The 23,589-nt window shown below is 44.8% G+C and overlaps 1 protein-coding gene across 2 annotated transcripts in view; it reads left to right on the top strand.

The window, feature by feature from the left end:
- Nucleotides 1-4,007: 4,007 nt before the first annotated feature.
- tpst1 (tyrosylprotein sulfotransferase 1) overlaps nt 4,008-23,589 on the top strand; it is a 37,248-nt gene continuing 17,666 nt past the window's right edge. For both annotated transcript variants that reach the window (XM_066695455.1, XM_066695454.1), the window contains exons 1-2: nt 4,008-4,154; nt 14,876-15,911. In XM_066695455.1, coding sequence (XP_066551552.1) covers nt 15,070-15,911 — 842 coding nt within the window. In that variant the 5' untranslated portion in view covers nt 4,008-4,154; nt 14,876-15,069. The remainder of the gene's footprint in view (nt 4,155-14,875; nt 15,912-23,589) is intronic.

Raw genomic sequence — 23,589 nt, 5'->3', positions numbered from 1 at the left:
CAGTTTGGTTATTTCTTGATTGCACATATAGTTATGACGTGAAGCCAGCGACATACCCTCTACACAGCTTCCCTGCTATCCATGGGATTTGTAAGTGAACAGGGAGGGTGTTTGTTATTTTGGCAACAGAATGAACAAGGCGAAGTAGGTAAAGTAAGATTGGTCAAGCAGATTCTTGTGGGTTATGGTAATGATTAAGATGATTTGGCAAAGCAAGCAACTCCTAAAAGTTACTTTATGACCCAGCGTTACATCATCATCTCCTTTAAGACATTCCGATTGTAAACGTCATTCTTGGATCTCAGGTCCTCAGTTCCTATTCTTCCCCAAGGTCTCTTGTGTTGTGTGAATGAGAGGAGAGGTGGGCACAACTCGGGATGGATCAGTGAGGGAGTACGTGATAGAGACTCCAGCGGAGACCGAGTTAAATGGTAACAATGGAGCATCAAAAGTAGTGCCGCAGGCCATTGGACATTTTCTGGCCAGTTCAAAATATATTTCCCACAGCCCCTAAACATAGCTGGAGATAGTGGTGTTTAATTTAAAATCAGGACTAGCTGGGGGCGGAGGCAGGACTCTAGTGTCACATGATCATTAATCATCGTCCATCTTTTTTTTTTTTGGCTATATTCAAAGGGTCTTTCTATTCAAGAGTGTGTCTTTCACCCAGAACACAGATCTCCTGTTTTTTGCATGAGAACAAGGCAAATCCATGTTCAGGGGACAGAGCACAAACCTGTTTGGCACCATCGTTTGGATCCAGCAGGTCCAGTTCACATTTTATAGCCCTGAATGTTCACTTAACGAATGTAAATAATAACCAATTAATAATTCAATAACTTTGAATTGGGATGAAAGGGGGGGGTTGGAGGATGGAGTTTTTGGCTCCACTTCCCCTACTTTGTGTTTTTGAGCCACCATTAACTTTATTGGTAGTGGCAGATCACTGTAATGGACAGCTGCTGGGAACACAGTCCAAGAACTCACTGGAGAGTGTTTTGCTGCCGGTTCCTCAGGGCCGTGTCCAATTGTAAATCTGATGCTGTGTTATGTAAAATGCTGAATAGTTCAGTTTTCTCAAGTTTTGCACCGATCACTGTCAACTGTTCCTGTTTCCTCTGCAGTTGAATGGCAATATGCTACTCTTGCTTTGAAACAAACGCAGCCACTAGACATGACATAATTACTCCAGGATTGCACTCAGACACTTATTAACACGCTCTGTCAAATTCTCTTTAAGAACCAAGAAGGCAGCAATCTGCTAACTATAGATTTATCACAGGGGAATCAATCCAATACCTTGATGTTCTATCATAATATCACCCTCGTTCCTCTAGGTCCTCAGTAGTCTTCCTTTGGTATCATGTTTTTTCAAAGCCATACAATCAAGATAACTCAGTACAAAACAAAATGTAGGGTTCTGTACGTTTTTTGTACTTTTTGATTAAAACTGTGTGTCTTTTCTTAGTGTTTAAGTATTTAAATATGGGTTTGTATAAAGAAAATCCAGTAAAAGCTTGAACGTGCAGATCGTGTAGATACATTGTAGGGAATTCAATCCCAAATATCAGCTTTCATGGAGAAGAAACAGGCTACAAGATGAATTGGAAGAGATTAGCAACTGGTATTGATTAAATTACATCAGCCGCACATTGCAATCACAACAACAACGGCACACTGTTTGTATCAAAGTAAACGATGTAACCTAAAAAAGAAAGTCTTCACATTTATTCTACTTGACAAACTCAAGTCTTGCTGTCTCATAAAAAAGCTCAAAACTCACATACCAAGCCCAGCACAATTTGCTTTACTGTGGAAAATTTCTTTAAAAAAAGTGCCACAGACAACATTTATGTGAAGTGACATTTGTTTGGAGAGCTGACCTGTTTAGTTCACCTCATCGAGAGGATTTCTGCTGAAAATGACTTAATTCTTTCGTCTGTTTACTTCTTTCTAGGAGGGTGTGGGGTCAGTATCGTCAGTATCGTGTAGCAGACTTTCCTCACAGACAGTTGATCTTGGCTGAACACAGATCCTGGTTTGTAAAAATGCAGCCGTCCATCCAAACTCTCGATGGCGTTGGCATTATTTTTCCATCTCTTCATCTCGGTGTGTAATGCACTGACCTTCCAGTCTGAGACTGAGCAAAGTGCACTTCTGGGAAGTGGTCTCAAAATGCTGATCTAAACAATAATGTTTTTAGCTGTGCCGTACTCGCCCATGTTTAGCTTTTGCCAACTTCTTTTTATTGTGTTTCAGGTAATGTAGCAGACAGCGTTGTTAGTTTGTATTCAGCTACAACCAAAGTACCCAGATCAGTCCCTTTCTGGTCACCAGCTGAGATCAACCAGAGATCAACCAAAATCACGGTAGACTAATTTAAAGTGAGGCCTGTATTGGCCAAAGTGCAAAAGATTCAAAAGGCTTAAATATACTGAAGAATTTAATTATCCACTTTTTGTTGTTGTACTAGAATCTGCACAGCATGAACAAAGGTACAGTATTCCTTCAGTCATCTGCTAAAGAAATGCAATAATCATTCTGGCCAAGGAAAGGCCCACACCCTTTTTAATAAATATTGATCCCGTCTTTGGTATTTTTTGTTGTCCAGTACTTTCAGGTTTGGTTGGGGTTCAACAGACCTAATTCAAACTGTGTTTTGCAAACTGCAGGTGCCCCTGTCCTTCTCATTCACTCTGTGATTAATTTGCTTCTGTGCTTCCTCGTCTGACGGATGAATTCTCAGTGAGAGACGCAAGACATTGAGTGCACACTCGACCCAGCATAAACCTCATTCCTCAGTGTGAGACTCTAGGCAGCAATACAACTAAAGCTCAATACATTCAATCTGCACACGTCAAACTGCAAAATAATGCCCAGGCTGATGCACAACCAGTCGGCGAATGCAATGTACCCACGCAAAGAGCAGGAAGGAAATAATAAAAGCATGTCTTATTTTTTTTTTTTACGCCATATTGAGCCAGAGTAAAGCCTATCTGTTTTGCACACTGAAGTGGAAGTAAAAATCAGTACAGTACTCTATTAATGTTGGCAGCTCCAATCTGTCTCCACCCGATTGGAGGCAGATTGTACACAGTACCAGTGGACTGGAATTTTATGACACCTTTCAAGAGGAAATCAGAAATTGCACCCACCCCCCCCATACTGTTTTTTTCCCAATGCAAAATTCATGCAAAAATGGAAATGGGAGTTTATGTAAAATGACAGATTGGCTGCTGTCCAGCGCTAATTTGTGCAGGAAGTAGATGTGTTGGACAATCTAGATCAGTATAAGCAAATCTATCACATGTAATGATCTTACCAACAGTGGTGCTTTTGTTCACAATGCTGTAATTATAAAAAGAGATCTAGATGGTGCACAGGAAGAGACACACTGCAATGTAATGCTAACACATGTTAATATGTTAATAAATGCACATACACAAATATTGGTCATAAAATATATACGTATATCTGTATGTGTATATCATAAGATAACATAAGCAGATGGCAGATACTGAACTGGAAAATATCTCTCAATGCAGATTTAAAAATAATAATAATAACCTTTATCAGTACCTAGATGTTGTGGATAGGTGATTTAAGAATATAAATGACCTACAAATTGTAAGAATACAATATATGTATAGTGAGATGTGATGAAATTGTACCCTTCAACTACAATCTTAATTTAGTCCGGTCACAGCATCGCATAATGGATAATTGTGCTGTAAATAAGATTGACACTTTAAATAAAAACTAAGTATTAGTATTATTATATGAAACAAAAAAAACAGCAATAAAACGGTAAGCATTTTCCCAAGTCCACACACTAACCCTCTCTTAATAAAGCTATCGCTTTACGTGTATTTATTTAATGTTGACTAATAAGGATTATCCCTGCGTCAGAGCCCCGAAGACAGATCGAGCGCCCCGATTGGTCACAGACGTGTCAATCACGCGTTTGTCCTCCAATCACAATCGAGCTTCCCCTTGTCAGCGCGGAGAGCCGCAGAGCCGGGGCTGACGCGGCCGCCGTGTCAATGTGCAGACAGCGCCGACCCGCTACGAAAACGGCCGCAAAAGCGATGCATTGAGACATTGGTGCCCTCGCATACCTCAGCTGTCCGAGGCGCAAGGATCCGACACACTAGGTACGTGTCCAGTGCTGTTTCGGCACGGCTTTCTCTGCTTCCCCCCCTGTTTTGCAGGCGCGGAAAACACTTGATTTGAGTCGCCTGCATGCATGCCATTATGAAAGTAGCGGAGTTTCCTGCGAGCTTGTATCAGGAGGGACCATTAGTTGGTGAGAATTGGCTGTTTTTTGGTCGTTGTTGGTTGCATTTCCCTGTGATGCCGCATCCACCGTTTGCACGGGTCCAGCGCTGGTGCTGTGCCTGCAGGGACGGACTGAACATGCGTTTGTGTTCAGTATAGCCTAGTTATATAAACCAGAGTTGCACACTGTTTGGGGTAGATATCTGCTGCATGGGCTCCCAAGGCTTTTTCTTGTCCAGAAACCCTGTAATGCTTTCATGCAAGTGTCTCCAGACGGAGCGATTTGTTTGTTGCAATTTCGATACTAGTTCCCAATATGTGAATAATAGTTCCTGTTTTTGTCGTTTCGTAATCGTGATACAGTGATCGGCGATGTGTTACTCGCTGTGCAGGGTGAGATCTTTGGATCGATTTGTGTTTTTACGCCAAGTTTACTAGCATTGCGTAAGTTTGGATGCAACAGCCGATTAAACGAAACTGAAGTGTCCGGATCGTGCATACAGTGTGTAGATGTGAACCCTCTTGTTATGGGCAGTGAATGTATTAATATTATTATTCAACAGCTCGATGTGCCGGATATTACACCTATCACAACAATGCACTGAAGCTGCACTGTGAAATGATGCTGGCTTTCCCTTTGTCAATTACTGGCTTGATTTATGTTATACGGTATTAATTAGGGTCTAAGCTATTCCTTAACCCAATTTCATCTCGAATGGATCGCAGAGTTGACATATGAATAAGGATGCCCAGCAAAAAAGAGAAATCTTCACCGAGTTCAACGTGTTTCCTCTGCAGGACCATTTGTCACCTCTGGTGTTGAGAAACCACAATAGTTTAAGCAATGCGTTTTGACCTACTGTGTCAATAACTAGACACATTAGCCATACACTTCATTTTTATATATTTTTTTTCATAAGATTATTGGATTTAGTCCCAACAACCAGTGATTTTAATAACTTTATCTGCCTCTTCCTATACAAATCCACCTACTGAGCCCTGAAGCTGGCCTTCCATGATCATGGGAAAGAAACGCACTTTTAGTATGATCCTCAGCCCTCATGGAGTTAATATCTGTTATGTCTGTGTTTGTGAGAAACCTGGAGACAACTGTGTTTCCTTTCTTCCCCCCCCCTTCCAAAGTCATGAGTCAGATTTGCTAAATTTACTTGTAAATATCTTGGCAACATCCAGCAGGACGACAACCTTTACTCATGTTCAGGAGCAAAGCAACACGTTTCACTTCTGAAAGTGCCTTTTCCTGGTTGGTGCCGGTGGTTTTGGGTGAATCACCCATAAAAAGAGGAACGACTGAATAAAAGAGCATGTGGGAATCCGAGATGCTGGCCTATCATGTTGCTTCAGCCTTTCAGACTGGCAGGTGCTGGTGATCTTCATGACAAGTTGGTACATCCGATGCTCACCGTTGTCAATCCTCTTCCCCCCCCTCCCCAACAAACAAGCGTTGTGCTAGTCTAGATTATAAGTGGAGGCGGTAGTGGATGCAGACCCTATCGTTCTCATCCTGTTGGAATCTAACCCTGCCGGAAGAGTTTGTTTGGAAAGCGGACTGAAAGATGGGCTCCTTGCATGCCTGAGCTCTACGAGAGTTCACTAATGAATCATTGTAAAGACAAACATCTGAAGTTGTATAGTAGTTGTGCATGCTTGATACCGTGTGATTATAAGCAGTTGTTTCTGGTTTAAAAGGAAGTCAAGGGGATATAGGCACTGTTGTGTGTCAGTCACCTCATGATATGAAATTTCAAGTAAACTTAGCTGTGAATGTTTCCTTCTCCTGTGTAGCGCGGATGTGGAATCTGATGTAGACGGAGACTTTTACTCTTCTATTAAGAGAGAGATGTTTAGCGGTGTTTCCCTCTCGTTTCTACCTAATTATGGGTTACTTTTTGGCTCCTACTGCAGTGCCGGAGCTCACTGACCTTGCCCTGAGCAGAGAGGTCCTCATCCTGCTATTGATCGTAGGTTCACACCGCTGTCTTGTACCCCGGCCAATCTGGCCAGATTTCCCGTACACAAGCCCGCCCGCCGGGTAGGTGCATTTGCGGAGCAGTTGTCTGTCGGGTAATTTTGTCTCCTCAGCAGATTGCCTGAGCTAGGGAGAACCTCCGCAGAGCACCGCTTAGGCGTTCTTTGGCGAAGTGGGTGACGGTGGTCGAATAGTTTAGCACACTTAAGTTGCTTTTAGCTTGCTATGGATTTTGTGATTATGGGCCCTTATCGGAAGTTGAGATTCTCACGTGCGTTCCTTATCAAATTTAAAAAACAAAACACAATTATAATGACAAAAGAGGTTGCTTCTGCTTGTGTATGGTTATTGTTGGGCCAATCAGTCGGGTGACACTCTTAACTCTTAAAATGGGGATCCTTAATGGGCCCAACTCCGGTCCACGAGGTGCTATTGTCGTTTGTCATCGGTGTTTGACACGGATTCGACACTCATGCAAGACCGCTACTGAAGCTCAAGCTAGAATAAGAAGCAGATGACTGGAGTTGGCCTTGCCTGTTCTGAGGGAGCTGAGGGGGGCAGCAGGAAGTGATGTCGGAGGCGCTGAAAGGGGGCCTGCCCGTGTCTCAGCCTGCGCTCGGCACTCCATTAGTCTGGCCTGACGCAAGGGCACACTGTGTCACTGGAGATGTGGTCTACCACCCTACAGCAGTCCTGAGAATAGTGGTAAACCAGTAAAAACTGCCGATTGTACTTCCAGCTGTGGGGAAGTCTGCAAATGGAGGCAAAAAAATGTCCTAGAAATCTTTTTTTTTTTTTTTTTTTTTCCAGTTCTACTCACTAAATGAATGAGCTGTGAAGTAGGTTGTTCAATATCGGAAAACAAAGTCAAAACTGGGAATGGTCATGGCAGCCTTTAATCTCAAACAGTCATCTCCCTTTCTTTTAATAATACGATAACTGATCTAAACTGAAAAGTGGAAATCTTTGAACGTCACAGACGGTGGGTGGGGGGGAATTCGGAACAGATGTGGAGTCGAGCAGTGACTGTGTTCCTGACAGACTGGTCTTGTAACCAGGGGCGTGGAGCAAAATTTCCTCTATGACTGTAGTCTGGACAATTGATTTATTGTCGGGAATATTTGGGGGATGTTGTAGATAAAGCCTGCATCTGCCGCAGATCTGGCACAGAAAGGCGCTGAACCGTTCTGCCAAAATGAGCTTGCATAGCAGTGAAGTGACATTACAGTATTGATTTTAATTTTTTTTTTTTTTTAAGCCTCTGTTTTTGAGATGACAGGGCCGGGAGCTGGACCCTGACCCTGGCGTGTTAAGTGGACTGCGATTGCAAAGAGGTTGTCGCTTGTTTACGAAGACAAGGATGTATTCACTTTCAGAAAGCACATCCACTCCAGTGACCAAACAGAATACGATCATTCAAACATCCCGAGCAAATCCAACGCGCCAGCTGAATCCCGATGAAGCACTTTCTTGGAGGAGAATATATATATTTATATATTTTACATTCATTCTGGCTTATCTGACGAATAACAAAGTCCATATGGATATGCTTTCTGCTACGGTTGGCCTCCGCAGCTTTCCCGAAGTAAATTGGGAAAAGGCATCGCGTGAGAGTTCATATTCAGGCCCCTCTCGCTGCAGCTGCTTGAAGGGAGTAAAGCAAAATTATGTTTCAGTGCCGCGTTGGTGCAGCGATACAAAACCAAGCGCAGGTATGGGGAATAGCCTGCCAATAAAACGCAACACTCTTGGCACTTGCATTCGTATTGATTTGATGAATTGAAAGCATTAATTGCACGTGCACTCTAATAATCAAATTCAACTATATATACACATGCAAACATTTATGTGTGTATTTATACTGTATGTGTATGCGACTATGATTATTATTCCCCCTATAGGCCTTCTATTATTTTTCTCTTTCTAATGAAAACATGGATCTCTTACAGCATTAGCCTGGCAATGAAAGGCTTTCCACCGTCTGCGGCCATAATTTTAGCGGGAGGGCTGACCTGTATGAATTCCAGATTTGCGCTGGTGTCTGTGTTCGGGGTGATCAATAGGGACGGGCGCAGAACTAAAAGTGCATTCATCAAGGCACAGTAATGAAGTGGTGACGGGTCACGCTTGGGCCCAGGAACTTATCAATCTGCCAATCCGTCGGCGCTGATTAAATTGCTTTCCTTGATTCATCTCCGGTGAGCCTTCTTTTTTTTGGCTGCGTCTGTCAGAGCAAATATTTATTTATTTTTAAGACTCCAGACAGTCTTATCTGGGAGGAAAGAGAACGGACCAACAAACGGACAGTCGGGTTCGGGATTTGAGAGCGGTCAATGTGCGCAAAGTCTGCTTAGACTAGGAAGTGAGTGAGAGAACAAGGGAAATGTGGCACCTGTATTTTTATTTTTAAATGGCGTACATAAATGTCACTTAAAATCTCACAATGGATTGAAAACAGTGTGATACTAGTCTCCTTAAAATGGCTTCCCAGGTTTTTTCATTCCTTGTAATTAAAGCACAGCATTGATTGGATACCTGCTAATAACTTGAGCTATATACATGTATAAAAAACAATTAAAACCTGTTATTCTGGGCTTTCTAAATATGGATACTGGCTGTGGACTGCACTCCAGTTTTGCACTTGAAGAATCGTATTAATCCAGCACAATATGTAGACTGTTGGACAATTGGAATCGTGGAATCTCCCCATTAGTGCTGAAATGTTTGTTCGGCAGTCATCCCATGTATTTACAAGCATTACCCCCCCCCCCACGGCCGCTCCCGTCCTCCCCAAAGGGATTAGAGAGGCTTTGGGAAAGACAACCTCGAGTTTGTGAGGAGGAAGATGGTTTTATTCTGCGAATGTGCCAGGGAATGGCTTGTAATGGGGTAGAATTACACAATCAAGCAGATTAGGATCTCAGGAAAAACTGAATGAGATTATTATTATTATTATTATTATTATTATTATTATTATGGTCCGGGTGAAGTGTGGGCCGACTTAGGCAGCAGCATGGATGAGACTCGCTTCACTTGTCATAACTTGTTTTGGGAACAATCTCTCTGATCTCGACGCAATCGTGCAATTTGTTTTCTCCGTCCCTGTGTTGCCGGAGACAGGGCTGCGCTGTAAAGGACGCTGACGACGTCGTCTTCGGAGGGAATCCGGTGGCCTGGCCAGTAAAGGGGTCTGCTTTTGAGAGGGTCTTATTCATGAAGGCTCTGATCCGTTTTTGTGAAAGCAAGTCTGGGCTGGTGAATGGGCTGCCATGTTGATTGGGCCCATCGAAATCGCTGCAGATGTGAGTTGACACGGAGACAAATTAGCAAATGACTTGCAGCGACAGAGGTGTTGCACTTGAAACAGACGTGCAATTCTCGGGTTTAATCGGATTTCTCTTGGGAGAGGGCTTTGCGAGGGAAGCTCTCGAACGAGTGAAGATTGTGTATTTGGTAATTCATTCTTTAATTTGCCACTTTACTGATGTTTTCAGTCTTGCATGTGAAAGACGTTCGGGGGTTCCCTGTCAAGATCTTGAAAAACTGCTTGTGTTTCTGCAGCTAATATTAAACCTGTATTGCTTTAGGCTGTTTTTATCTTCTGGGGGTGTGGTATAAAAGAGAGCTATCTGTCAGTATACATTTCTAATCAAATGTCTATCTATATTTTAGATGAGGCTATTGTAGAGAGAGCAGTTGACCTTCAGTTGAAATCGGCAGTCGATCTCCCATCACCGCCAGTGTCTAATTGATATGAAAATCTATTGATTGCCATCTTTCAGATGAAATTCGTCTGTAGGCGAGTTTTTTTTTCCAGCTATGAGTCATATTTTACTGCAGTGATAAAGGTGGATTTGTTTAAAAAGGTAAAAGAAGAAATTAATAAAAGCCTATGTTTTTTTTTTTTCCCTCTTATTATATATACAATACCACAAACTTCTGGAGATTTGTCAAGAAGGGAAATATAATCACAGAGACTCCAAGCTACTCTATTACTAAATGCGGTCTCCACAGAATTACATATGACAGAAACTAATATAAAATAAAATAATACAGTAGAGATCTGGATTGTTCTCCGTATTATAATCGCCCGCGACTGGAAGGATCTGCTGTAATTTCTGTACATGATTAGGATTTGATCTTCACTGCAGATTACTATGTGTCTAAGTACTATAAATACAATTACTGTTGCACCACTTACACCAAGAGCTTAAATATTGGTTTCACAGTTTGAGGCAAGACAGTTTAAAAAAAGAAAGTGTGCTACTGTCATTTAGAAGATAAATAAAACATATCCATATGCACTAAATTACATTTGTTTAACCTAACGGAATATGTTGTGTGTGTATGTGTGTGTTACACTACTATAAGCTTTTATTGGGGGTTGGGTGGGGAAGTAATGCGTAGAACTTCACTGACAGTTTCCCTGGCCTCTTAATCTTCATAACCTCCACACCTCCACCAGCCACATCCTTCCTCCTTCCTCGGTGGTCTCCAGTGACGCCCGTGGAGGTGTTGTCCGCTCTGAGGACTCTTCATTACGCGCCGCAGTAGTTTAGTTTCAGCTCCGCTCGGGTGGGAAGACATCCCAAACGGATCAATAGGATGCCGGGCGAGGGGACGTCGGTAACCGGATCTGAAAACCTCTATTAATTAAATACAAACACGTCTTCTCTTTCTGTAACCCGACACCTTGATGAACTGCAGTCGGGTCTCCTCCAGGGTGTGAAGAGGTTTTAAAGCCCCCCGCGCTGTAGGTTGCATCCTCTCTCGATCCCAACTAGTACGGTTTGGTGGGTTTGTTTGGTTCCTCTCAGCCGAGATGCATCTTTGGTTCGATCAAGTGGCCGTGTTCTTGCCCGGCATGTAGGTAGTGCATTGCTGGTTCAGCGCATGTAAAACCATACTTCTATGAGGGAATCGAGAACAAACCTTGGGGAGATATTCATTGATCAGGGTGGGAAGGGTTACATCAGCCCTGTGCTTTTATCTGTTACCAAAGCTTTTCTGGCAGAATAAAAAACAGCAGCAGGGCTCAACCTGTGTTTTTGTGTTTTTTGTACTTGCCTGTGGAATCGCCTGTCAGACTCAAATTGGTAGATTTAGCAGTGGGGATCTGACTTGACAGAAAGCATGATTTATTGGAAATGATTGTTTGCATTTGTTTCTGGCTGCCGTCCCAATGTCAATCGTGTCAGCGAGTGAACTCTCGTCGGCCCCATTCCCCTCCCCCCCGGCCTGTTTGTCATTACTTTGCTGTCGTATGTAAACGGCTCGTTTTGTTTCACAACGTGCCGCTACTGTGCATTAACTGTCAGCCCTCGTTATACACCTCGTTGGTGGGCATGTGTCAATCTGGTTCTCCCTCCCCGATGCTAGCTTGACCGGGTGGGGACTCGCACTGCGTTGCTAAAGAGGAGCAGATGGCGGCCGCAGAAACGGCGTCTGAATAACAGTAGTGGTGTGGTAGGGTACAGTAGTGCTGACCTTACTTTCTTGGTTTTATCCTAATTGGAGGCCTGTCATGGCCTGTGCTGATATACAGCAAACCAGGAAGGAGATGCAGACTGGGGAGTGCTGTTTATATTGCCCACTTTCCATTCCCTAGACAAGAACGGCATTGTCACCCAGGAGTCCTGGCTGTGACCTTCTGTGGCCCCTCGAAGAGCTAACCCCCGGATGCCCCCATGTCTGTGGCTGTTAGACAGTGCACATGTAGTCTGTGAATCCTTTATATGCATGTGTGTGATATGAATTGAGTCTGTAACTGTGATCTGTCGTATATCGACCAGTTTAAAACCTATATTGAATACCCTTAATTAAAGATGAATTGCATGCATGCCATGTTTGGCTGTTTGGTTCTCTTATAACTCTTATTCGTGCTCTCTTCACAGTTGAGTCGTGAATGTTGACGCCAAACCGATAGCGTACGAACTTTGCTACCTAATTGTTCGCAGCCCGATTTCTCCCTTGATGTTGTTAGTAATGTCTTGCAGATGGTGACACATATCCAAGTTGCTGCTGTGAAAAGTGACTAAACGCAAGTTCCTGTTTGCTGTCCATTTTTAGTTAATCCTTGATTGAGCTCCTTTGTTTCTCCTTTTGTTTTGTTTTGTTTCAAGCTGTTTTCTGCATCCATTCCCCCAGCTTTCTGTGTGGAGCTGCCAAGAAATATAGGAAGTGGAGTACTGTTTAGTGTAGTGCATTTTCTCCCCTATAGCTGTCTAAACAACTCTGATAGATTAAACAAGCTAGGACACAGACACAAATGGGAATCAAGCATCCCAGTAATTAACATTCTTCTTTGGCCCAGTTTTCAGTTTATTTGCACGCTGAAACGTAGTTTTGTGTTCAAAACAAGCTCTCGGTCACATCATTTAAATCTATCTGACCACTGCCTGAAGAGGCCTATATAACCAGAACTGTGGTTGGAGACTGCTGTAGATAGATGTCCTTGTTCCTTACATGTCTTTACATGACAGTGGCTGCACAGGTATAAATAAATAAATACAGTAAATGACCTGCAGAACTGTATTTGCAAAGCTCTGGTGGGTTATTGATGAACACCAGAGAATCTCAGTTGCTCTTCTTACAATATACTGGTTCTAGGAAAGCACAATCTGTTAAAGGCAGATGTTTCCAAGTGAACAAGGCTTCAACATCGTCCGTTAGACCTAGTATTTATTTATGTCAGTCAGAAATGTACTCTTACTTGCCACGTCCAGAGCAGTACTATGCCAGAGTGAGCCGGACTGCTGTTCTGCATTGCAGTGACCTCGTTTGACAGGATCTTGGATGGATGGGGTTGTAAATGCCAGGCTGATGCACAGGAAATCATTGGAGGAACGGGGGAGGGGGGGTCCGGTTAATCTAGACCAAAAAGGGGATTTAAGGGAAACTATTGATACTTCATAACTGACCGCATTCCATCTGTCAAATCTGTTTGTCTGAATGGATACGGTGTGGTAAAATGGCGAGGAAGTTGTCAAGTGTGGAGGGATCTGGGGGTGTAATGCCAGGCCACATTCCTGCACAGCGATGCCTGGCCATTTCCTCTCTTTCCCCTGCACTTCCTCCTGCAGACGTGAGGTCCGGTCTGCTTCTTCAATCCAGCCCTGCTATCCCCAGATCTTGCCGTCTCTCTCGGGTCGTCTCCTGGACAGTCGCGCCCAATTGAATGTGAGGAATGTGGAGATGCGGAGGATGTAACCTGAAACGTCACGCTGTCAGCTCGTCGATACTTCCCTGTGGATCGACAGCTCTTCCCCCCCGTCGTCCTCCTCCGCTCCGCAGCGTTTGTTCCATCTTTCCTAGCTGTTCACAAACAGCCATTCCCCCGAGCAGTTTAACGAATGAAGGAATTAACTGCCGAATTATCTTCCACGCACTGAGGCGTGGGGGTGGGAGGGTTTTCTTGTGAAATGTGGAATACCATCAAACGATATCCAGCCCCCAGATTACTCTGATCCTTTCAGCACCTGTCCGAATCGTGGAGGCCACAATAAATAAGTAAAGCCTCACTTCACAGGAGGATTAATTCGTTTGTTTCAAGTTGAAATTGCAAAAACAAAAGTGCGTTCAGTTGTGGGCTGGGGTGAAGCGTGTCTTCACTGTGCGAATAAAGGGCTGTTATGAGTGCTGCAGTCCGGGAAGGGGGCCTGGGTGGCCCGTGGGCTGCCGAGTACCTCGGCAATGTGACAGCACAGAAAAACAACCCCCTTCTCTTCAAACACAGCTTTGTTTTTTCCTAGCTCAGAAAAAATGTACTTCAGATAAGAAGGCCAACAACAAAGGGCCTGGTTCTCCACTGCAGGCAGTAGTGTGCCCACACAGGGCAATACAGACCAAAGCTCTGCCGGTAGATCTCAAATAACCCCAACCCCCCCCCCACTCCCGATAAGATGCATAATGCCTACTGGCAGGGATTCAAAGTAAAGCTGTTACACTTCCACAGTACAGGCAGAACTTGGGCATAGAGATCTGAGTTTTAATTTCTTTGGTACGCTTGCTGGGGAGTCGAAGTAAATGAGTATATTGGGGTTTTACGCTTGCTGTATCCTGGTACTGGCGATAGTGAGAAGAGCTTTCATAAGCATCAGATTTCCTGGTGACCTAAAACGGACAGCATAATTGATGTGACGATTGCTTGGTATATTCTTTGAGAAATGTGCATGGTCGAAGCCTGGAACAAAAATGGATGGAACATATATTTTTAAATAATGGCGCTCTTCTCCTTTTTACAGTCTCTTTCCAAATGACTCTCATAGGGGGAATTTGTTTTCTTCTTTGAACAAGGTGACCTCTCTCTAATTGGTATTGGCTGATGTAGTATTATTCTCATAATTGAGATATATTTTTAAACAGCAGCTCGGAGGAGTGTTTTACGTTTCTCATCTTCCGTTTTAAGCTATATTTTAAAGAGGCCCGTTCCCCAGCTCTGTTTTAATGAAGTGTCCGTCTCGAATGAACGAGCGATCATCGTTCACCGCGCAGGCTGGGGGATAAAAACAGTGGCAAATGAGCGTGTAGAAAATATATCATTAAACAGTTCATTCTGATCTTTCCCGAGTCGGGAAAATAAATACATTTTTCCATTTTGTTTTGCAGACCTCATGGAGCTGGGCGCTCGGTGGGGGCCGCACACAGCGCAACGTAGTTTCCACACAGCCCCTGCGGGCAAACCCTGAAGGGAGGGACTCTCGCTTTCTCTCAGGCCCTCCCTTCCCCGGCTTCCTAAACCCCCAGTGCCCCGCCCTCTGCCACCTGCACTTGCTCCTGTGCCACCGTCCCCGTCCGCCGCCATGATGATCGGGAAGCTGAAACAAAACATGTTGCTGGCCTGCCTGATCATCAGCTCCATCACTGTATTCTACCTTGGCCGCCACGCCATGGAGTGCCACCACCGGGTGGAGGAGCGCAGCCAGCCGCTTGCCCTGGCCCTGGTGGGGAGCACCCTGAGGACCGGGCAGAACCACAGCTCCAATACCTTTGTTTACAACAAGGACATGCCCCTGATCTTCATCGGAGGGGTCCCCCGCAGCGGCACCACGCTCATGAGAGCCATGCTGGACGCCCACCCTGAGGTGCGCTGCGGGGAGGAGACCCGGGTCATCCCCCGCATCCTGGCCATGAAACAGATGTGGAGTCGCTCGGGCCGGGAGAAGATGCGTCTGGACGAGGCCGGGGTGACGGACGAGGTGCTGGACTCGGCCATGCAGGCCTTCCTCCTGGAGATCATCGTGAAGCACGGGGAACCGGCCACCTACCTGTGCAACAAGGACCCCTTCGCCCTCAAGTCCCTCACCTACCTGGCCAAGATCTTCCCCCACGCCAAGTTCATCCTGATGATCCGCGACGGCCGGGCATCCGTCCACTCGATGATCTCCCGCAAGGTCACCATCGCTGGGTTTGACCTGGGCAGCTACAGGGACTGCCTGACCAAGTGGAACCGGGCCATCGAGACCATGTACACGCAGTGCCTGGAGGCGGCTGACAAGTGCCTGCCGGTGCACTACGAGCAGCTGGTCCTGCACCCCGAGAAGTGGATGAGGACGCTGCTGAAGTTTCTCGACATTCCCTGGAATGAGGCCGTCCTGCACCATGAGGAGCTCATCGGGAAAGCAGGAGGCGTGTCACTCTCGAAGTAAGTATGGAGGGGGGCAGTGCAGATGTTGTCAAATCAGATAATTGCTTTATCTGGTTTTCATGCTTGGCAAAGGTTGTAATAATCTAATACTCAAACTTCCTTGTGCAGAAGTTCCTCACGGTTATATAAATTATAAGTCCAATTTATGGAGGTGTGCCAAACTATGATTGCATTTTAAACTGTTCTCTTTTTTTAAGCAGTTAATCATTGACTAGTATTTCATTTTCTGATTCTAACTGAACTGAAACTTGACGTGCACAGCTGCTTTTATAGCCATCTTCCCCCCTTCAACCTTAAATCGTATACCTCATTAGAAAGGGTGATGGGGGATATAAAGACACCTGTTAATAATATGTGAAAAGGACCATGCTTTAAAGAACGAGTCCCTCAGAGTTACGATGCACCAGACATTTCGGAGGAAGGGAAAGGTTCAGTTATCCACTGATGAGGCCTGGATCAGTGTTAAATTATTGAAGTGCAGTTTGTCCAGCGTTAATAATTCTGATCTGAGGAGGCGTAAAACCGCAGAACTCCCCAGGGATGCTCTCCACAGCTGCAGCATGTCTGTCCCGAATCTGAGTTCTCTGCATCTTCAATTCATCCATTTCACATCCTTTATGCTGTAATCGACAGCTGCCGATCTGTGTTTTGTGTTTTGTTTTTTCTTTCATGCTAGTTAAACATAATGTAATTATTAAAAAAAAAACAAATATACATCCTGTGAAACCTGCACCGAAATGTCATGATGATTCTGTGCAGAGGATGACCTTCACACACACAAGATAGGAGGCGTAGGAATGTTTGGACATGCTGCTCTGCGATTGGCTGGCTTCTCAAATGTGATTTATAAGGCCGTGCAAATATCCGATCCGATATTTGATGGCAGCTTTTCATTGCTCAGACACAAGAAGCCCCTGGCTGCCCGAGAATGACGCCTCTGGGATTTGGGTGGATTTGTTTTTGTTCTCGATTCCTCCGAGCTGAAGTGTGTGCTGACAGTGCTAGGGAAAGTATGCTCCTTACATTTTTTTTCCCCCAGGTGAAGAAAAGCAGGTATTGTCCAGATTTCTAAGCATTCCTGCTGTAAATACAGAAAGTCGTGACAGGTTCTCTATTTTCAGAACGCCAACAAGCTAGTGTGTAAAAAAAACCTGTGATGGGTCATTGTCCTTTATTAAAGGTGCTGTTGAGATAGAGCAGGCCTGCTCTTTTCCCAGTTGAGCTCAATTTGGCACGCTGGAACGCGAGGGTTTCAACAGCAGCCTTGTTTAATTGCATTCCTACCGGCCTAGTCAATGAAACTCATTTTACAGCTCTTCCCCAGGGTCTCGAATCCAGGAGGTTTTTCTAAGATATTCTTTTCCACATACACTGAACACAGATGACACGTGGGGGGTATTCCTCCATTTGTTTCGTACCAGTAGTAAAGAGACTGCAGGAAGATACTCCATGTTACTCCTAAGTGGAAGTACGTGTGTCAAACCTGTTTAATACATGGAGATCCCACCATTATTTTTTCTCATGAAATGGGTAGACTATCCAGGAGAATCCACTCCTGTTTCGGTCACAGACGGATACTTGGAAGCTTTGCAACTGAAGGTTTTGGAGTTCAGGCGAGTTCCTCCAAAGCTCCTTCAAACAGGCTAGCTGCTGATGCCATGTGTCCCCTCTCCTGCCCTCTTGCTTTCGAAACACTGCTTTTCCCAACTAAATGTTGTCATTGGATGGTCTTGCATATTTCTGTTTGTTTCCCATTCTGCCCTTTTGCGTGTCAACGTGGCCAAGGAGATGGTGTTTCTGGTTGCACCACAGGCTTGGGCTTAAAACTGAACTCCCCCTGTGAAGAAAAAGGTCATGAAAAAATAAATGGACTCAAAAGCGATTTTATAAATAGGACACTGAAGAGGTTTCAATCCACAATGGCATTAAAATCCTGTCTCACTGGGAAACCGTATCTCCAAAATTTAATGATAAATATATGGTTCTTTAAATTCAGATGAACTTTGTTCTTGTTTTTAATTATTTTCCTGAGCATGCTTAAAACTTACTGGAGCCGCATGTGAATGGTGAATCCAGAGATCTATTAAACACTCCTCTCTTCAGACGCTATATTTACTCTGTTTATACCCAGAGGAAGTTTATACGCAAGTGCTGGAAAAAACTAAAAAGTGCAATAATGGGAAATACGCAGAAGCCACAGACCTCTCCATTTAAAGACCCTTCGTGTCTATAGTCTATGCATTGACGTCAGTAACCACCTGTATTGATGCGTAGCCAGAGCAATGTGCGATCTATTTTTTGTCATTGTTTCTGTGTGACCCGTCTGTCATATCGACTACATCAGTGACAATCGGGCAAAGCTGTGATCACGCGGACTGGATCGCGGGAAAGCAGTGATTCATTAGAAATGTTTGCAGAGATGATCGTCGCCAGTGTAAACATTGACCCATACGCTATTAAAGCGCAGAAGGATAAAGTGGCTAGGGATGGCCTCGGAGACCGTAACACGAAACTGCCTGTGGGATGCTTGTTCCACGTAGCTTCATTAATTGACACCGATTTTAACACTACGGAGATGTTCAGAGGATCATTGATTTTTTTGTATTCCCCCTCCCCCCCTCCTCTCTTTTCCCTGCTGTTTACTGCAGCTGGCTTTTTTGTGGTTGTTTTTTTTGGCTTGGTTTGTGATGTACTGCTTCTATGGCTGCAAGTGATGTGACTATTCAGAGAAAGCTCTTTAAAGAACCAGTGGGAGAAAGTCAAAAGAGATCAGCTTCATTTCAGGTAGAGAGTCCTTTCTGAAATGAGCCGTGGCTGTACTGGTGTCTAGTTAAATCTGTTCCACCTGCAGAAGGAAGTGTGACCCCAGATGGTAACCATCACAAAACCACTGGACGTTTCTCCCTGTGTCAGATCCTGGCCCATGCTATTGTGCATCTCCGGTTTCCTCCAGGTGACCAGCCTCTTCACAATGTTGTTTCCGTCATTCGCATTGACTGCCAGCTTTGTGCTGTGCTCACGTAATACTCTGAATGTACGTTTGCTGCCCGTGTAGCGACAGGCATACTGATGGGTTTTCTCTGGCTCTCCAGGACCCTCCCCAGCAGCCCACCCGGGGCAGCTGTGCGTCATGGCAACAGATGCATCCTCCTTTCGCAGCACATTGATTTGAATCAAATATTAATAAAACGGACATCTAAAACCCCAAAAAGCCTCTCCAGCATGCCCGAAAGAAAGGACAGATCTCAGGGCGCTGGGCGCGTCTCGTCTTGGGTAACTGAACCGCAGTATGAATACCTTGCCTCCAAGAGAGTGTGTGGTGGGGGGTGGGGGTGTGTGTGTGTGCAACAATAACAGCATGTAGTCATTGTTTGCAGTATCCTGATGTGGTAGTTTACTGGAATATTTACTACATAATCACAAGGGAGGGGAGACAACAAAAGCTAGAGACAAAGGAACGAAGCTACTAAAAGACCGTACTCTGCTCCAAGCATGTTGTATTCAAGTGAGAAGAACTCGAGAATTAACCACCGCTATGCCGAATCATCGCCTCCGGCCTCATAGCCCACCATATAATTTTGAGGATGCTTCACTTGACTCGCTCGGTGACCCTGTCGCTGCAAATGCAAGGATCTCTCTAGCCTTTATAATTTAAAACGGTCCATCCCAATGTTTTATTCAGACTCCAATCCAGCAACCTGCCCACAAGGTTGTACTTGTTTTTGACAGGGCTTCATTTATTTGTTTTATTCTTAAGAAGTGGTGTTGGTAAGCAAACTGGAAACATGATGGTTCTTACCAGCTGCATCTAACCTCACCTGATAGATCCCGGCCCTCCCCTGTGCGTTTTCGTGCTTTCGCTACGGCCTTTGCAAATCTCGTGTCTCTTCGTACAAGGCAACAGTATGATACTTGTGAATGGATTAGGATGTTAATCTGGTGTTGAAATTGAGGCTGGAATTTGAGAATTGTGGATTAGTGGCAGCAAATTGGATTTCGCTCAGCCAGGGAGCGCAGTGGAGCGAACAGCCAAAAGTTTCCTGTTAGAACTGGTGACTTGTAGTGTGAAATTGTACGGAGTGGTAATCTCTTGGCCTAGGCAGTTTTATTCTCTTCGGTTTGATGGGGGTAACATTAATGATCCGTCGGCGTGCACTAAAGTAGGAACACGCACAATAACCACGAGCACTGATTCATAGATGAAAATCAAACCCAATTCTGCATTCTAAGGCTTTTTATAGTAGTTATATAAAGTTAACAATCAAGTTCTGGATGCTATGTCTGTGTAAGATATTGACTCTTATCCCAGGTTCAAAGTCCTCTCCTGGTTTGTAACCTATTTTTTTTCTGTTCTAAGGTTCAGGTTAATATGTTGTGGTGCATTTGTGTAATTCTGGCTGCAGACTGTATGCATTGTGCAACAGGGACTGTGGAGCTGATAGAGTTACCAACTAACAGTGTTGTGGCTGGAAGAGCAGAGCCAGCTGTCAGAGATAGTGATTTGCCTGCAGGGTTTGCGCTGTGGAACCAGTTACAGCTAAAGCTTCCTCTCGCCTGCCTTTACTTAATGCAAGTACTGACTGGAACCGTAGGGCCCTAGTTGGCTGAGCGTGACCCCAAAAGGAATGCTTACACACGCACCGACACACACAACACTAACACACTCACACCTGCAAGCTCTGCAGTTCTAGTCTCTCCGCAAAGTTACTGAGCTTTCAAGGTTAACGCAGTCCTTTTTACAAATGAATGTCTTAAAAGTGTTATGGACAGTCCTGGCTAATGGCTCCTTGGCTCTCTTTCGGGGTTTTTTTAATAAACGCTGTCTCTGCTCTCGATGGGAGTGTGTGGGGAATGGAGAGGGTGCATCCAAAGGCCCAGAACGGAGTAATGAATCTCCCCACCTGGTTCGAGTGTTTATCCACTTAGGGAGTTGCACACACAATAGGGCCCTATCTCTGGCGCTCTATCAATCAGCGGCCGATCAGGCCTGTGAGCTCTTCACACAAGTAAAAGGTTGGCTGATGCAGTACTGACCATTAATGTCAATTATAGGCCTATGATTTAGGTGACAGCCCCTAAAAGTCTACCCATTACTTAGAGAAGCACTGGGAGGAAGGAGTGGGGGTGTAGGGGTTGTAGATGCATCTTATCTTGTTTTAGTAACACGGTTCCCTTGGGAAAACACGCGGCGCAGACAATGAATAATTGAGCACCACAGCCGGAGGACATTAAGTGGTTCTTGTGGGGTTAGTTTATGTGACCCCTGGAGTGGAAATCTGATGTGGCAATTTCTTTTCCAGGTAAGAAAACCAATCCCATATTTAACACCTTCTGTTACATAATAGTATAACAAGATCCCAATGCCCAGACTACTGAAAAGTATTGCACACGGAGAACTGCTGCAGGGCAAGGGAACACTAAGTGCCATAATTAACATTTAATTACCTCTCTGCTGATACAGAGGTTTGTTTTGTTTCTGTTCCAAGCCGCACTTGACAGCCTTTAAATAGGTCGAGAAATTGTGCTATGTCGCTAATTTGCGAACGGCCCAGCCACTGTCGAGTTGTGTTCGGGCGGCCATGTTTATTTTATTTTTCCAATCGGCTTAAACGGAGGACCGAGGGGCAGCCGGTTGCGCTGGAGTTTCTCATGGTTCTGTCGCCTGACGTCACCCTGGTAAAGTAGCTCTCGAGCCGCGTTTCCATGTGAATCTGGCCAGAGCTGAACGAGCCTCTCTCCCTCAGGAATGTGGGAGCCGGCCAGCCATAGACGGCGTCGGCAGGCGTGAACAGGGCTATGTGTGAAAAGCCATTTTCTTTAGGATGATCAAGGCTCTCCGTATATCACGGATCCCCTAGTTGAGGCCCATCTAAGTAAAGACAGGCAGGTTCCCCTCCTGCTGTATGTTAGTGTAATCTGTAATCTTTGTAAACGTCCCTGTTCTTGACGGGAGCGTAACTTTTCTGTGGTTTGGTTGGAGCTATAAATCCTGATAATTTGCTTAGGATTTTTAAATTACTGCCAAGTGTTTATGAACCTTTTAGCACCAGATATGCATTGGATTAGTTTTTATGGCTTGTTTAGGTACTAGTCTCACTGCTCCACTGGAATGCTTATGAGGCTTAATTGAATTTCCCTCCTTCGAATGCCACCCGTGTCTTGGTCAGAGTGACGCCAAGTTAGCTGTGGGGGGGGTGTTAACTTGCAGACGTTAACTTTCCTTCTTAAAAACTTATCCACCAAGGACCATTTTGACAGCAGTGTGCTTTAAAAATGCAATCAAACCAAAGCATCTATTTTGAAGCGATATGCTGGACCGATATTAATCATGCAGGAGCATTGTCCGTATAAAGATGCATTTTTAATGTAAATGGATTAAAGTAAATCCAATATTGACATGTGGAACAGATGAACAAAGCTTAATGCCAGTCTGAAATAGAGATTTACCAACCAGTGACACGATTCATTCATTCAAAATTCAAAATCTAGTGGTATGTTTTTTAATACTGTACAGTTTTTATTTAGGTGTTTCATAAAAGCAGGCCAAAATGATCTGGTCTCTCGGAGTAACAACACCGCATGTTGTGTAGTAATGTTTATTCGTGAACATTATGGGATGCTTATAGTCAAAAGCTGCTCTGCACAGAAACAACGGCTGGGCGGCTCATTGAGGATGGGAGAGTGAATTCATAATTAGGCCTCGATACATCAACCAGGCTGAACCAATTGTCTTCGGATGCGCGGTAGGCGGTGACGAGCTTACGTTTCAGGTCGGTCGGAAAAAAAAAAAAAAAAAAAAAGAAAAGAAAAAAAAAATGCATTGAGGTCACGTAACAAAAAAAAAACAACCTTTTTCTCTGCTCTCCTTGTCGGTTTCCTCTGTTCTGCCGGTGCGTGCAGGGAGCTCTCCTCGTTTTGTATTCAGGGATGCGTGGTACACAGGCGGAGAGCTGGAAAGCACTCGAGGTCTGGCTGTTCCCGCTGTAGATTCAGTTGCAGATAAGGCAGCCGCACGCTGAGTCACGGAGAGGCCTTTATCCCCGGAGCGGCCTTCGCGTGTCCCAAAATAAAACCCTTTCGAGAGGCCGTGAGCACAGAATGAATCAAACGCTCCCCGTCTATTTTTATTGATCTCCCTCTCCCGTCATTGGCGTCGAGAAGCAGTTCTCCTGAAAAGGCATCTAAATAAAGATGAAAAACTCAGGGTTTCGTGCTTTTTCTGGCTCAGGTCTTGCGTCACGTCTATTTTGGACGTCGTTGCGTGCTGTATTCTTGCGGTACGGAGATCCACTCATCCACTGCAGATGGGTGTATTCGATTAGTAATATCCCCCCCACCTCCATGTCTGGGTAAAATACTATCTCTGCGCCTCAGGGGGGCGTTTAAGGCATCTCCAGTTTCAAGGCCTGTGTCTGGCTCTGCCTCTGCCCAATTGATGTCCCTCAAAGAGCCTGGCTACCGTTTCAGAAGGGATACCACGGTTCAAAAGGAGCGAGTCGGGTTCCCCCGGCTAATTGTTCCCGGTTATACTCCCGTTTCCCTAACAATGCAGTGCCTTGTTACCCCCTCCCAGTCCTCCTTTAATGCAGCCAGCAGGTCTGTGTCCAGATCGAGCTACCTTTTTACAGACGGCCTCCGAGGGCAGGCAGAGTTCATTCCCTCCCGTTCTTCTCCA

Source organism: Amia ocellicauda, chromosome 22, assembly GCF_036373705.1.
Source record: "Amia ocellicauda isolate fAmiCal2 chromosome 22, fAmiCal2.hap1, whole genome shotgun sequence".
Lineage (NCBI taxonomy): Eukaryota > Metazoa > Chordata > Actinopteri > Amiiformes > Amiidae > Amia > Amia ocellicauda.
The sequence above is the reverse complement of the archived record's forward strand: the minus strand, read 5'-3'. Positions and strand labels throughout refer to the sequence as shown.